At 36.2% G+C, this 16,491-nt stretch overlaps 1 protein-coding gene across 1 annotated transcript in view; it reads left to right on the top strand.

The window, feature by feature from the left end:
* Positions 1-16,491, top strand: part of csmd3b (CUB and Sushi multiple domains 3b) — a 332,481-nt gene that overhangs the window by 244,041 nt on the left and 71,949 nt on the right. The window contains 3 exon segments of the mRNA XM_043218230.1: positions 13,491-13,604; positions 14,184-14,279; positions 15,128-15,331. Coding sequence (XP_043074165.1) covers positions 13,491-13,604; positions 14,184-14,279; positions 15,128-15,331 — 414 coding nt within the window.

The raw sequence follows: 16,491 nt of genomic DNA, 5'->3' as shown, positions 1-16,491 counted from the left end.
GCAAGTTCTATTTTCTGTTACACTACCGTGAGATTTGTATGTTCCTTAAATAATTTTTTTATGCTCATCGAAGCTTAATTTATTTGATTAAAAATACAGTAAAAACTAAGTGCAAATAGCAATAGCAAATACCACCAGGTGAAAATAGTAGCATTTCTTAGTGATATGCTATTTACACTTAGTGAAAACATAATATTTTCTTAGCATAGATGCTATTTGTAGTAAGTGCGAATAGCAATGGATTCTATCTACACTAATTGAAAATAAAAGCATTATTTAAGTGCAAATAGCATTTTCTGCTATTTATACTACTTATTGCAAATGATATATATCTGCACATCAGAATTGAAGTGCTTTACAAAATTATTGAGTTTAAATGTTCATTTTAGTTCAAATTATTAATCTGACTTTATTTTCAACTTTTTGATCATTTCCTTCATTTATACTGAAAATAAATGCTTTTGTGATGTGATTTGAAATTTAAGACGGATTCGAACCCACCTCAATCTCATCAACATACAATCAACCTACATTTTACCATCTGAGCCACTGGAGCTGATGTCAAATGTCCATCTTTTGTAATGATGATTAGCCCAATCACATGTTGGTGGGCGGAGTTAGTGTAAATAGCTTCTGCCAATAAGGCGGGCTAAATAAATAGACACTCTGTAAATAGACACTCCATAAAAATATTGACGTCCAATCGTAATCAATCCTGCTGTCACAAGCTTGAGAATTTCAAGCAGCTGATGACTGTGCACTTAAAATAAACAATAGCTTTATAGTTATCGCCTTTACTTACAATTTTTGCCTTTTTTCCAGCCAAAATATCTTAAAAATCTTAAATCAAGAAGGATTTTATACACAAGTAAAATTATTGTCTTGTTTTAAAGCAAGCAAAAACTGAAAATGTTTAGAATTTTAAGAATTTGTAGATATTTTGAAAACGAAACGAAAGATTTGATTAAGAAAAGCGTTTTATGCAGTGTATCGTATATTTTTCCCATTTTATGCAATTGTTTAATCTGTTAGACGTGTTCTTACATTAAAACAAAACAGTTTCCCGATGGACAGTACAATAAATAGTTATTAAGTAAAGATAACAGTGTTGAATAAACAGTAATTATTAGAGATGCACGTTGCATTCGCTGATCATTAGGATCCCCAATCACTTCAGATTTTGCATTATATAGAGGAAACCCCCACCCGAAAAAACACGAACCAACGTGCACGTATATGCACAGACGTACCCTCCTCCATCGGCTCTGATCTGTAGTGCAGAGCTCTGGAGCCCTCTGTTAAAAATGCAGCACTCCACTGCCTTTTTTTAATGTTTCATTATTCTGTCACAAAGAATGATGCCGGCAATATTTCAGACAATGACAGGTTTGGTCTGAGAGATGCATTATTCAGAGCATGCACCCCCACCCCCCATGTTCCTGTCGGCTCCCACCACCCCCGCTGGCCCCGGGCAGTCAATACAAGTATGTAGGGGAATCCTTGCTTGCAAATGGTTGGGGGTCAGGGGGAAAAAATCAAAATTGATGATCTCTGTCTGTTAAATATTCCACGCTGAAGCCAAAACCTTCAATTACGGCTTCATTACTGCCTGGGTGTTTTGGAAACAGTCTTCTGCGAGCTACACAAGTGGGCATAATGTGTTTTTAACTGTTGATCAGAGCGCTGCATGAGTGAGCGTGGTTTTCACAGCTTAAGATAGTAAACATTTATGTTGCCAAACAGCACTAAGCCTTGGGTGTTGGAGCTGCAGAGTGGCATGTTGAAGAAGCAATCAGGGCCGCCTCTCAGAGAGATGTTAGTTTTACTTCAGAGCATTAATTATCTGTTAGCTTGTCTTGCAGATTTCAATTTAACGTTGAATCTTTAATCAGTCGAGAGGCGTACGTTGCGCTTAAATATATGCTGTGCACCATGCATTAGTCAAACGCTCATGCGTTCGTTGTTGTTATGTGACAGGCTCGGTCTGGTGGCCTCAGGCATTGTTAATAGGCACTTCGTAGGTGTTACATTAGCAGCCATGTCACCTTTTCGATGGTATAGTTATTAATATGTTTTCTGTATTCTGAATCATCTGCAGGCTGCTCAAGGCCCGAGATAAGGTCATTTGTATTTCGGTTGAAGTCATATTTCATTCAAAAGTGATTTAGACCAATATTAGCTTCAAAATAAAGATTTACTATAGAGTCTGGTTTCACCATTAAGCCTGTACCGTAACAGTGAGTAGTGGCGAAATATTTTGTTTAAATACAATAGATAAAAAATAAAAATGGCCTTTTTCTGTTATTCAGCCTCTGGGTATACATTTTAATATTTAGTTGTATTGAAACATTTATATGATGTCTTTGCTTGTGCGTGTGTGTGTCTGTGTGTCTGTGTGTATGTGTGTGTGTGTGTGTGTGTGTGTGTGTGTATGTGTGTCCATATTGTATGCATCTCATTATAGTTTGACTATATATTTGACTTGATATGCTTAATACAATGAAATAAATTTAATGAAAACTAGACATATATTAAATAAAACTACTAAAAGAGTCAAAAGCAAATAACAAATTTGCTGTAACAAAATTAAAACCTTAAAAACCTCTACTAAATATCAGTTAAAATCATAAATATTTAAAGAGAACATATTAATATATATTTAGATATAGAATATGGTCATGTACAATATGTGCTTTATAAGTACTAATAAACATTCAACATGTTATTAATAGACATTCTAATAAGCAATTACTAACAGAGATAATTGGTCTGCACATACACGGCTTTATACTTATTTCTTTGTATTTAATTGATTTTTTTGTGGAAGCTTGTCGATATTTTGTGTGTACATGAATACACCTATGAATTTATTGATGGCGCATAACACATCGTATTAATATTTCAATGTTTCAGTTGATCATTAGGAATGTGCTTTGGGGTACCTTCATATGGTGTTGAAAATAAGAAAGACTTTCAGCAACGTGGCAATTCAAATGAATGCACACTGAGATATTAAATAAACTCCCTTTTCTGAATGCCCGAGGCGACCATTAGGCCAGTTACACTTTCTATATTTTCTGTCATGGCTTTCATTTAGAAATAGTCAACTAAATAGCTTTCCCCTGGCTGACTCTGACCTTTGTCTAAACACAAACACACACTCAAAACAGTGTCACAGTTTCGTGTCTTTAACATAGACGCTCTCTTGGAAAGGGATCACTCTTCTCGCTCTACAAAGCCATTCTAAAGCCTGTGAGAATTGGGAATTGCAAGCCCCTGAGCCAAAACATCAAAACAGAACAGAAGTCAAGGCAAAGTTCATTTACCAGTGAGAAAGAGAAGGCAGAGGAACGACAGGGCTCTGTATAATGTTTTTGTTGTGTTTCTTGACTCCAGTCAGACCAAAGGTACTAAAGTTCTCTCCTCTGGTAAATCACAGTCAAGCAGGCAAAAAGTGCCATTTCTTGACTTTGCCGTTGGCTACGGGCAGTTAAGCGCTGTATTTTCCTCAAGTAATTCTCAAATTAATATTTCAGTGGTAGGGTGGTTGTGGTGCTTCACTTTTAGTTTCAATATTTCCTTTTTTAGTAAGCGGCTAAAGGTCTTTGACAGCTATGAGATGAGTGTGTACAAATATTTAACAGACTGAACAAAAATTCTTTATACAAATTCTTTATAAAGAAATCAGTCATTTAATTAACCAGCGAATTTGATCAAAATTAAAAAAGAATGCGAATTTATAATGTTGCAAAATATTTCTACTTCAAACAAATGCAGTTCCTGTGCACTTGAACCCTAAAAAAATAGTGGTTCTCCCCCCAAAAAAATAAAAATTATCAGAATTTTCAACATCGATAATAAAAGCAAAATAGTTTAACATTGTTAAGTGGCATCGAAAGTGGAGTTATGGCTGCTGAAATATCTGCTTTGCCATCACAGGAATGAATGGTATTTTACAGTATATTCAAAAATAAAACACTTAATCTGTAGTATTTCATAATATTACAGTATTCTTTTTTTTTACAGTATTATTATTAATGCAGCCTTGGCTGATATATGAGTCTTCCTGAAAATCATCTGTTTTTTAATTAATTTAGAGTTGTATATTATTATATTATTATATTATTATATTATTTTTTTCTTTGTATACATGATCTCAAGGACGTTTAGCCTTGTTAACTAGTCAAGTCATCAAGGTTACTGTCAGCTGATTGTCAGGGTCAGAGCACCTGTAAACATGCACCGTCTTGATGCCATCGTGGCTATTGTCCAGGTAATTAGCAGGGAAGCAGATGTTATTCTGTCAGAAAACAGTGAAGGTTAAACGTCCGTACCACTTGAAGGAAATAGGCATATATCTAATTGACCATGCAGGGTGACAAGGTCCATTATAATTATCTAAGTGCTTACACCACCAGAATAGCACTCTGATGCACAGTAAGAAAGCACAAGCCTGTCTTCAGTGATAACTGCATGCTTACGTATGCAGTTCACAAGTATGCATGCTTGCAATCGCATAGTGTTGCTGCTCTTATACAGTTGTTTGATTTACTGTGTTAAAAGCTCATTTAAAGTATAAAAATAAAAACTATAGATAAGAGTCATAGCGTGGTATAGTGGCAGTAACAAACACAACTGTAGGTTCGTTATTAATAGATGCTTTTATCTAAGGTCATTTGGAGTACAGCTATTAGAAAGACAATGGTACAAGGCACTTCACCTTTGGAGAAAACTGATGTTAATTGCCTTGCTCAAGGGTGCAGTGATTATGGTTCTTATTTTGAGAGATTGTCTACTACTTTACCTGAGGTTTAGCCCTCAAAGACTCCCAGCACTCCTATTAATTATACTCTCTTGTATCTACTTTGAAAGCAACTGGTAAAAAGTTTTTTTCCCCCCAATATTTAGGGACTAGTATTTGTCTATTTATGACTAAAGTCCAGTATCGCCATTACCAAAACTACTGATGTCTCTATGAAATGTTATTTTGCTAATATTTAACTACTTTTTAGCTATTGAATATAGCCATTCAGCAATACAGTATAACTGAGAGCTTTCCAGGAATGGGTCACCATACTTAACCATATGTCACTTCACTTTCAATCAATTTCTACAACAATCATTATACCATCCTATTTTAATAAATATCATATTTAACATATCTCTGCCTTTCAGCACAGTATAGAGCATGCTATATTCAAAACTGTATAGAGAAATTCTATAGAGAAATTGTAAATGTAATGTAGATGAATCCTTAAAGTTTTTATTCTTTTATTCTTTGATTAAGAGACATCACAGCAGCTTTTTTTGGAGTTACTTGAAGAGCTGCTAAACGAGGCCCGGATCTGACATGCATCATATTTTCTTACAACTCTTTACCTTTTCTGACCCACTTCAGATCTTAAAGTCTGATCTAATGAGCAGACAAGTTGAATAGGGTGTGTTAGATGAGGGAGACAGAGCTGGGGTGTTTCAGCACAGTTTTGAAACCACTGCATTTCAGTTTTAAAGCAGCATTAGTCATCTTTTTGGTAAATTCATGACTTACGACAATACAGTCAATCCTTGCATACTCAACTATATGTGAATCTTAAATATCTGGGGTATATTTATAACAATAGCCAAAAATATATTGTTTGGGTCAAAATTATAGTTTTTTATTTCATGCCAAAAATCATTAGGACATTAATTAAAGATTAAATTTCATACTACATCTAAATCAAAAGTTAATTTTTGATTAGTAATATGCATTGCTAAGAACTTCATTTGAATAACTTTAAAGGCAATTTTGTCCCAACAAACCGTAGGTCAATGGAAAGCTTATTTATTCAGCTTTTAGATGAGCGTAGCATGTGCTATGAGCACAGTATTACAGCTGACACGATTGCATCAGTTCGTGGTTGTTCTACTGAAGCTTCTCAATAGCTGTGCTGTTTCTGCGTTCATTTGACTAGCTCCTTTTTTCACTTCCAAAAAATATCGAAATGGAATATTCCCTGTTGCATTTTTTCCAAAAATAAATAAAATCTACAATGTATGCAGATTTATTTCAAACACTGTTAGAAATTTTTTAGATATTTTTAACCCTTACTATATAGTAAATATATAAAACAGTGGGTCTGTGACGGTTATTGACCAGGCAATGTTCAGAGCTGCCTCAAGTGTTTGTTTCTCCCTCAATTTAATGTAATGACAAAAAGAAAAATCGTTTCACCTGCTGCAATGTCTGTGTTTAGATATAAACAGACTTTTAAAGCTACTCCCCTCCATTTTCTCATTCTCTGCATCTGCGTGCAGCATGTGTTGATTCCTCTGTCCCCACCATGTGGTGAGCGGGGAAGGTGCTATCTATCCTCGGCACACAGCACTGCAGATAGAACATCCTTCACTGATAACAGGCGCACAGGTGGCAGTGCTTTTTCACTCCCTTGCTGTATTTTCATTCCTGTCTGGATATTTTGTGTGTCTGTGTGTGTGTATTGGACAAGGGGTTCAGGGTTCATACATGCTATCTATCAATTATTCACATGCAGGGGAAATAGCTTGTAGGTCATGTTTACAGGATGGTATTTCATGTATTTCATGTGCAGTGAGACAGAACAAACCCTGAACCTTTGTGGCATTACTGGATGGAGATTTGAAGCGCACAACTGAAAGAATATAGCTTTTAGAGTCGAACGTTTCTGCTGATTTGTCAATCTACAGCAAAGGTTGCGCATGTGTGCGTTTCTCATCCTCGCTAGCTTCTCGTCTGCACATCCAATGAGCCCTGCGGAATCTCCCACCTCAAAGAGATCCTGGCAGATTGTGCGAGAGCATCTCTGTCCCTACGGGACCAGGCATTGATGTGTGAGGCGGATGTCCAGCCCATGCCTGCAAATCCAGACAGGTGTGCTTGGAATCAGAGCAAAGACCTCTGCCTTCTAGCCCCAAGCAAGAAGATGGCCCTGGGGTATAAATCTCTGCTTGAGTGACCTCTCTCCTCTGAGTCTAACTGAAAGCCCCTCAATGTAAGGAGAGAGTCTAATAAGAGAACAAAGACATAGAGAGACTCGGACAGCATACAGAACAGTGATATGTGCCATATGAACCGTATGGCCCGGTTGTGCATGCACGTGTCTGGATCTGCACGCTCGCTCATTAAATCAGTCATGTATAGGCTCCTCGTGCATCTAATGCAATGATGATCTGACCATTCATTTCCATGGAAACAGCACATGACTGCTAAAGCGGTGTTTGCCTGTCTAAGACAAGACATCCGAACAGTACCGCCATTTTGATACAGGGTTCACACTTCACAGCTAAGAAATTAAAAATAAATACTTTTTGTTTATATTATTGTTTATGTGTACTGTGTATATTTATTATGTATATATAAATACACAGACATACAGTATATATTTTGAAAATTTTACATGCATATATTATCATATTTTATAGTATATATAAATATATTGAATATATAAACATGACATATATTTCTTAAATATATTCATGCATGTGTGTGTATATCTACATAATAAATGTACACAGTATACTGTACACACATGCATTATGTATAACAAAAACTTTTATTTTGGTTTGACAGCACTAATAGAAACCTCCAAAAATATCTAATTGAATTCAGTTTTATAAACCAGTGTTTTTGCTACTGACCTTCGATGGTCCAATTCAATCATACTAAGCAAAAATGACCATGGTGTTTAATTTTTGTTATTTCTGATTATTGCACTTTCATATTCTTCGTGTAATTTGTTTGAGCTGCATCCCCTACTCTACAGGCATGAATTTACATTTCCTTCAGCCTGAGTCGTATTCATTTCACTTTTGGTTTAAAAGTGCTTTTAAATTTGTAAATGTGCAATTTTTATATTAAAAACAAACATGCAAGACCTGCCCAGATTTATAAAGTAACTCAAAAGTAACATGATGCATAATTAGCTACTTTTATCTGAAGTAACACAATATTGTAATGCATTACTTTTTAAAGTAACTTTCCCCAACATTTATTCTGTACGACTGTATTTAAGATCCCTTAACCCTACCCCATACACTCTAAAAAAAACTGGGTAAAAAACAACCCAGCATTGGGAGAAATAAATCCAGTGACTGGTTAAATGGATTAAATGGCAGGCTTAAGGCCAAAATAGGTTGTAAATTAAAATTCAAACACATAATTACAAGAGGCATTAGCGCTAATCAGAAGGTGAACATTTATAAATAAGCAATTTAAATGTATTTTTTCAACATGTTAGTAAATGATTATTTTTTGAACATATTAATAAATCTACATTTCCAACTTATTTTGGGTTTATTTTAAACACGGAGTATAGTAATTTTATTCAATAGTTGAGTTGAATAAAACTACCCTGAAGGTTGGCTTAAACATTTAATAACCAAATCACTGTGCTTGTTCATATTTCAGCCAGCATTTTTTAGAGTGTACCTAAACTTCTCCACATCCACCTCAAACACACATCCCAGCCTGTCTTAATAAGTTGTTTTCGCTGCTTGTACGCTCTTATCACATCAAAGATGGACGTCTGCAGACTAATGGAGAGGCGCTGATGCACATGTCTCCAGAGGGAAGACGCAAATCAGCAGACTTGTCCACTCCTGTCTCCTGCATTGACCCCTTTGCAGACTTGACTGAGGGGGTTATCTAATCTGGGGCCTTTTGAACTTGAATAAACACCCGAACTGAGATGGAAATCAAGGCCTGAGGTTCAAGTGCAGAGTATGCGAGCTGTGCTTGTTGCAGCCCAGCCTTATTGTACCCTCAGTGTTAATTAAGCAGCAAATGAAAGATCTCACTTTTCTGAGCTAAAAAGTATAGCTGAGTCCTTCATTAGTTCTCTACGAACTTAGTAAGTAAGTACTTGAATAAGCAGGTCATCTATGCTTTATTCTCCATATGCTTAAATATGGAGGAGCACTTAGCATGCTGGAGTACTCCCATTTAATTGCATTTTCTGTACAGTAAGGTTTATGGAACCCTAAAGATATTGGGTTATTGCCTATTATCATCTGTGCAATATGACCGGACATCTCGGTTTCATTGTAATTTCATGTATTAGACATTTTCACAGTTCCTCTGAAGGTTTTATTGGGCTTAATATAAGCTGATGACTTGATCAGCCATCTCTAATCCAATCTTAACCTATCCTCGAGTCATGCTTCAGGCGCAAAACATTTAACATATGACTTTACGATCTGAATTCATTTTTTTTTTACTCTCTTTGCTATGAGACATACATATTCTATTCAACTCCTGAAGGGATCATTCATCCAAAAATGAAAAGTCTGTCATCTTTTATTTACCCTCATGCAGTTTCAAATTTTTATTCTTCTGTGGAACTGAAAAAAAAGATATTTTAAAGAATTTATGAACTGTTTTTGTCTTTCCGCTAATGGACTCATACTCATTTTGGACCCCATTGACTTTCATTGTACAAGACCTTAATAAAAAATATCACATTTTGCGTTTCTCACAAGAAAGAAAGTCATACAGGTTCAGAGCGATAAGAGAGTGAGTGAATTGACCAAATTTGAGTTAATGCATTATGTTAGCATTAGTCTCAGTATTCAATTGAGTCGCTTATAAGGTATTTGTTTTGCTGCAACAACCGGGTGATTCTATCAAGAGTTATTTTTATTTTGCTCTAACGGCAATAACACTGCAGGACTGGTATCCCAGCATGCTTTGCAGATTATGCTAATGAAAGTAAATTGAAATCATGCCTCTCTCCACCTGAGTTGTCAGAAGGAGAAGGAAAGGTGTGTCCCCTCCCCGTTCACTTCTGTTTCTTTCAGAGAGCAAATTGAATTGGTGATCCAGTCCAGCTCCAGAGATGGAAAGACAGGGGGAGAGGCAAGGAACCACAGAGCTATTTTTTATTTCTGAATTGTGTAAGTCATGAGAAAAGAGGGAAAAGGTGTGAATTAATCATAGGCCTCATTTCCATAGCAGCCAGTAAGCATCTGTCAGAGTGTGTTAAGCATAAGAGGATGTATGGAAAAGGCCAATCTTCTGCTGTGGTTGGGAGCTGTGCAGTGCAGAAAGAAACTGGGAATTAAAGCCAAAGCTTTTTCTGAGAGCACATAGCATGATGAAAACAATTTGCGTGTGAGTGATGCTTGTCATACAGACTTTCATATCGTCTGAATGCTGCCACTTTACACGACTGCATGAAGACATTGTAAAAAAAAAAAAAAAGGGCATTTCTGAGAGCGTGGTACAAAATTTACCTGTTTTTTGTTTCTCAAAAAATTGTTAACAAAAAGAAAATAGTGATTGTGGCAGTTATATATAAAGCTGGTAACACTTCAGTTGCTTTTTAGTATGCATATTACTAGAATATTAGCCATTTTTTAGTAATTAAATACATAATAATGCCTATTTCTCAACCTTATTCTACATCCCTAATCCTACCAAGTATCGAAACTTAACAACTACCTTGCTAACTATTAAGAAGCAGTAAATGCGGAATTTATTGAGGAAAAAACTATTAACTACGTGTTAATAGTGAATAAGCCTTCTCTATTCTGAAGTGTTAAAGTAATGGGTAACATTGGCACAAATGTAGAGTACAATTTCTCATTTAAGCTGTCAGTTGGTTTGGGAGTTTTTTATGTTTGTTAAGTACCTTATGCTTAATACAGTTATTATTATTGCTATTATTTATCAATTTTGCTATATTATTTGAAAGAATGTTTTTTTATATTGAAAAATCTATACTGACAACTTTGATCAATGTAATACATGTTTGCTTAATAAAAACATTATTTTCTTTCAAAAAATACTGATTCCAAGCTTTCGGATGGTTGTGTATCTAACAGCTCTCACAACACAAAACGGGGTTTGTGCATCTAATGCGTCACAGTGCTTTTAAATGCTTTTTAAAGTGATGGGACAAGTGTTCCCTGTTAGTGGAAAGTGCCAATTCTATAAATAGAAATCTGCCCAATTAGTATTCTGTTTGTGAGCTGCTGGAGGAGTGTGCAAACTATCAGAGCTGTGAATATTGATTCGTGCATCCATTCGTTTTATCTAGTTTCTTTTTTTTCTTTTCATTTTATGTCAGTGTCACAGAGATGCGCAGACCATTGCTTCATCTCGAAGCACCGCTCACATGTCGTGCACACATCCAGCTTCAAATGGCACTTCTCAAAAAAGGCTACTGGGAAGCAAAAGGAACTGTAAGGAATGGCATCAAGAAGCTGAGGATGAGCTGTGTATCAAGAATGACTGAACTCTGACTCCTGTGTGCTCCGTGGATCCTGCAAAGGAAACAACCTTATCGGTTGTCTGTAAATGTAGTTTGAATTTCCATCTAGTGACAACTAGACTTTTTAGTGACACATTTTAGTGCTGAAACACATTTTGGACTTGACATTTATTTATTGTAAAAAATATATACTTCTTTTTGAGTTCTGCTACTTAAATGCTTTTTGACATTACATTTTAATGTCATATAAATCTTACATAAATGCATTTAGTCTACATTTTGTTGTCCCAGAACAGTACATTTTAAGCACAATTTCTCTCAGCTTCAATATACGAAAGCATTCCCTGACGAAGATGTCACCCTGTCTTCGTCTTTAAAACTTTCCCAGAGTAGCAAAGCGGTGCATTAGTGACCCCTGGCCTAATGTAATTATAATGGGTTGAGTATGATTACAACCGTGTACTACTTAAGCCTTTTACATTATTAATAGTTGCATAAAAGCAATCCGTCTTTTGTTGAGATTCAAACTAAAATAAATGAATAAATAAACTCTAACCTGGCACAATATCATTGCATTTTTCTCCTTCCAAATTGATTTGTTTCTTCTCATTGACCTATTTTGTTTGGTGCATGCGAGCAAAACCTTAACGGGCACAATTGTTTTCTGACATGAAGTGGTAATTGTCTTGGCATCGCTAAAGCCTTGGAGATAGGGAAACTCAAGAATAATGCATTGAGGACCACCGCTATCTTTCCTTCTATTGTTCTTATCAAAGGCATAGGGGACAAGTCTACTCCCAGCACACACGCTGTGGCATCAGACTTGATGAGCCATGATTTATTTTACAGAGTTTGCAGCCACCTTCAATAACAGCCTCATTTTATAAGTATCCACTATGTAGAAATCTGCCTACTAACTACATACAGTACCTGCCATCTATGGTAGCATCTGAATTTGAAATTAAACCTCATTAGAGGTTTGCAACACTCTGCATAGGTAGGAACTGTTTGGTTTGGTCTAGTTTTGCCCGTCATCTTAAATTGATTTTTAACTTTCATTTTAGAATGATAAAATTATTCTAATCTTTTGTACACAGCTTTGGTGTTGGCTTTTGCCCCCCTGAGCAAGTGGAAGTCATTTATGAGAAAAGGCTTAAAGACGTAGACGTTTTCCAGTGATTTCACTCACCATCACTTTGTTTTTGATGTTAGTCAGTGAAATCAAACCTGTAAAAAAAATGCCAATTGACGTCCAGAACTGCGCAGCCAATAAAGCCAATCAGGTCCAGGTAATCAAGCTCTTTGTTTACCTTCAATGACAAATAAGCCTTTTTTCCTGCAAGAGTTTGATTGCACGCTTGTGCCGAGAAGAGAACTGTTTAATCACACAGTAGCTATGCTGAGAATATGAGGTGCTCCATCGATTCTCAGAGCCCTGGTGAATCACTGGAATCTGTGCCAGGTTTCAAAGACACTGTTACGGATGTAGTCTGAGACAGCAGTAGCCCTGAAATCTCTGTCCATTCACTCCATTTATATCAACTGTATTTGTGCCCAGAACTAATTTTTGCATTTTGCTGCTTGCTGTATTTAAAGCTCTTCTTTTTTTTCAATAAGTTTCACCATGACAACTAGAGAGAGATGCCAGTGAGGTCAGAAGAATCCATATCCGTATAACTTTTTGGTTGTCGTACAATGTTTTGTTCAATCTTCTCTAATCCTTAAGATATACTGTACTGTGGAGTAGGGATTTGATGTAATGATGATGAGTAGCATACTAATGATTTTCTCCTAATGGTGGAAACATCAAAGCATTGGACAGCAAATGAGACTGTAACAAGTGAGCCCAGTGGAGGAAAAAAAAAACAATACACAGTAGCACTCAGCATGGTACCAACACATAATAGGGAGATGTTACAGCATGATAGCCAATTTAAAAGATTTAAATAAACATACAGGCTTATTACCTCCGAGAGCTCTCCCTGGTTTAAATTGCATACATCTATTGAAGAAAAATGATTCTACGTAATGTTCTTGCGTACGAGTACTTAGTGGCATCTAATTGCGAATCCAAATATGTGTGAAGTAAATGAAGAATACAGGCAGTAAGCCTTTCAAGACATATTTGCCGCTTGTAAGCTTCCAGCTGGGATCTTAACAGTTGAGGGGTCGCTTGGGTTCGTGTATAGTTTGTAATTATTGTCATGTTATGGCCAATGTTTTGAAATATTTTGACACTTTGCCTGTTTTTCCCCACTTTAGTTCTATTTGGACAGTTTGTCCTCTTCCAGACGTCGTTGAATGATGTCGTGGACATTTATGATGGGCCAACACAGCAGTCCTCTCTGCTGTCTTCTCTCTCGGGGTCTCATTCAGGTAAAACTCAAACCTATCTTCACATACATAAATAAAAACAAGCCACTGTTCAGGTGTGATACTGTTATTGCAAAACATAAAAGAGGTGCACAAAGAAAGGACTGCATTTAGTCATTTGATATCTATTCCATAGCTTCAACACAATGAATATATTCAGAACATTACAAAACAAATCCTGTTAAAAAAGACATGGTCAATTTAAGAAGAAAGAAATACCATGGAGGAAGAAAAAAAAACTGCCTCTTTGGTAGCAGAGCGAATTTTATGCGTTTATCTTATAATCTGTGTTCATCGCGTCTCTTAGACCATCCTGTAGTAAATAGAGGCATCCTTCAGTGGCTTTTTAGCTGAAAGGCAGTTATTGCCGTTTGATTGCACAGCCACATGGGAGTTCAAAGTAAAAAGAGACCTTCTATTCATGCATTTCCCCTCTGCAAATATACTTCTCTATCAGAAGCTTTTGAAGCCAAAAGAAGCAAAAATGATGCTCAGTGCAGTGATTTTTTATTTTTTTTTGATGTGTACAGATCACTCCAAAATGCAATTTTAAGATTTATTTACTCCCTGTCTGTTTTCCAGGCGAGTCGTTGCCCTTGAGTACAGGAAATCAAATAACTATCAAGTTTACTACAGTTGGACCGGAAACTGCCAAAGGCTTTCATTTTGTCTACCAAGGTCAGTTTTCAGCTCTATCAAAAATATATATGCTTATATTTACTCTATTTATACAGCCTATTGAGAATATTTTTGGTACTTCCTGGTCAGAATTTCATATCTGCATTTCAAAACATAATTATAGAGGACATTTAGCCTTTTTACTCTGTTACCCTTTTTATCATGGTGCTTTCTGTATTATGTTAGGCTCAACACTTTGAATGAAAACAAAAAATTCACATTGTTTTAAAATCTTTAAATAACTGCATAGGACCTTGAAATGTAAAGACAGGTGTTCTAAAGTTGATATCTTTTCTTTTTTTTTTCACCTGCACATCTTTACTCCGGTACTTTGGGAATCAGTTCAACTGACTCATCCTTTAAATTAATGCACAACATTTAGTTTCAGTTTAATTATTATATTCTCCAACTTTTAGATTGCTGAGGGTTTTTTGCCAATTAAAATGCAGTTATACATGTCTTTTATTTGGTTTAGCAGTGATTTATACTGGCATTTCAAAAGATATCTGCAATGTTGCAAGCAAAGGAAACCAGTTGATTCCAGAATTCATTAGCAGGTCAAGGCCTGACATTTTCGAGTTGTGTTTGTTCCACCTACTGTGGATAGTAAGATAGTTTCCAATTTAGTCTTTTTAAAGAAAGATGTGTACATTGAATAAAGGTCTTACTCTAACAGGTGCCAGTGTTATTTATTTATTTTTGATTAAATAAAATTACCGCTGTTCCACCTTATAAAGCATTGAGCCACAGTCAAGGCCATTTCCTTATAAATAGAAATGAAAAAACACCGCTTTATGAGGTAAAAACTCTCTAAGTTTGCATGTTTCTGTTGTACAATCCCGTGACAGCTGTGCCAAGGACCAGTGCCACGCAGTGCAGTTCTGTTCCAGAGCCTCGTTTCGGCAAACGCATTGGCAACAACTTTGCCGTGGGCGCGTCAGTGATGTTCGAGTGTAACCCAGGCTACACGCTCCACGGCTCCACTGCCATTCACTGTGAAACCGTGCCTGATGCTCTGGCTCAGTGGAACGACACGTTGCCCACTTGCGTCGGTAAGTTCAAACCTCTCCAGCCGCTGAGAGCGATGCAAAATCTATGTGGTCTTTTGTTTTCACAGATTTGGTTGTGTAACCAAGCATAGTTAGCTGAATGATACATCACCGCGAAACAAAATGCAAGCTGAAGTAAAACTGTGCAAAATGTGACGGGGAGTTTCTTTTAGGTGAGCAGAGTTAATTAAGCAGATTTTGTTGCTGTTAGCACAGGGAAACAGGCTGAAGCTGACAAAGCGTCCCTGCGAAAGACAAATATCATGATACAAACAGACACCTCTTCAGCTCTTTCCTAAAGTTTCAGAGAGGTGTTCGGTACTAAAGGTCTGCTTTTAACAAGACTCTCTTTTTGTTTTGCTTGATAGACTCTCTGCTAGTATTTCTTTCTTCCTCACTATAGATTTTGGATTGCTATGAAGTTTATTGTTGTATTTTTCTTGTCATATTTAGGATAGGAAAAAACGCTCCCCAGTACACAAACCCAAAATAGATGAGGTAGCGGGCCAACCATGAAGCAGTATGCTAAGACAAGGCTAAGCAGTCTTGTGGCCTGTTGCTAGCTGTTTGGAATTCAATAAAAACTTTGATTTCACTTTATTTTGATGATCCCTTGTGAACATTTGCACCTACATGTCAACTAACTTTCATTAGGATGTTAGTAGAGTATTAGTAGACTGGTAGGGTTGCAAAGTGACCTATAGTCTGTTGGTAGATCATCACAATAAAGTTAGCAGATAATAATCAGACAGTCTACTTATACTCTACGAAAGTTAGTTGACATGTAGGTGCAGAGTTACTTATTGTCAACAGAATGTTCATAAGGGACCATCAAAATAAAGTGGTACTAAAACTTCTGATGGAATTTGATTTATTATTAGTCACTGAATAGAGTGCTCATGAAAGGCAGTCAGGGGAACTTAAGTGTTTTCTGTATGTTTATATTAGCAAACTAAGACAAACTATTGTTAATATACACTACTATTTAAAAGGTTTCAGTTGGTTTCAGTTTTCAGTTAACTGTTACTTTCGAACAATTAATTCCTTACTGAATAACTATTGAGCGTTGGTATATATTATCATATTATCCACTTATATCTAATCTAAACTATATTTGAAGTACTTTTTCCTCCAGTGTTTCAAGATGAAAATATGATAAGTAC

Source organism: Puntigrus tetrazona, chromosome 19 (genome assembly GCF_018831695.1).
Source record: "Puntigrus tetrazona isolate hp1 chromosome 19, ASM1883169v1, whole genome shotgun sequence".
Classification (NCBI taxonomy): Eukaryota; Metazoa; Chordata; class Actinopteri; order Cypriniformes; family Cyprinidae; genus Puntigrus; species Puntigrus tetrazona.
The sequence above is the reverse complement of the archived record's forward strand: the minus strand, read 5'-3'. Positions and strand labels throughout refer to the sequence as shown.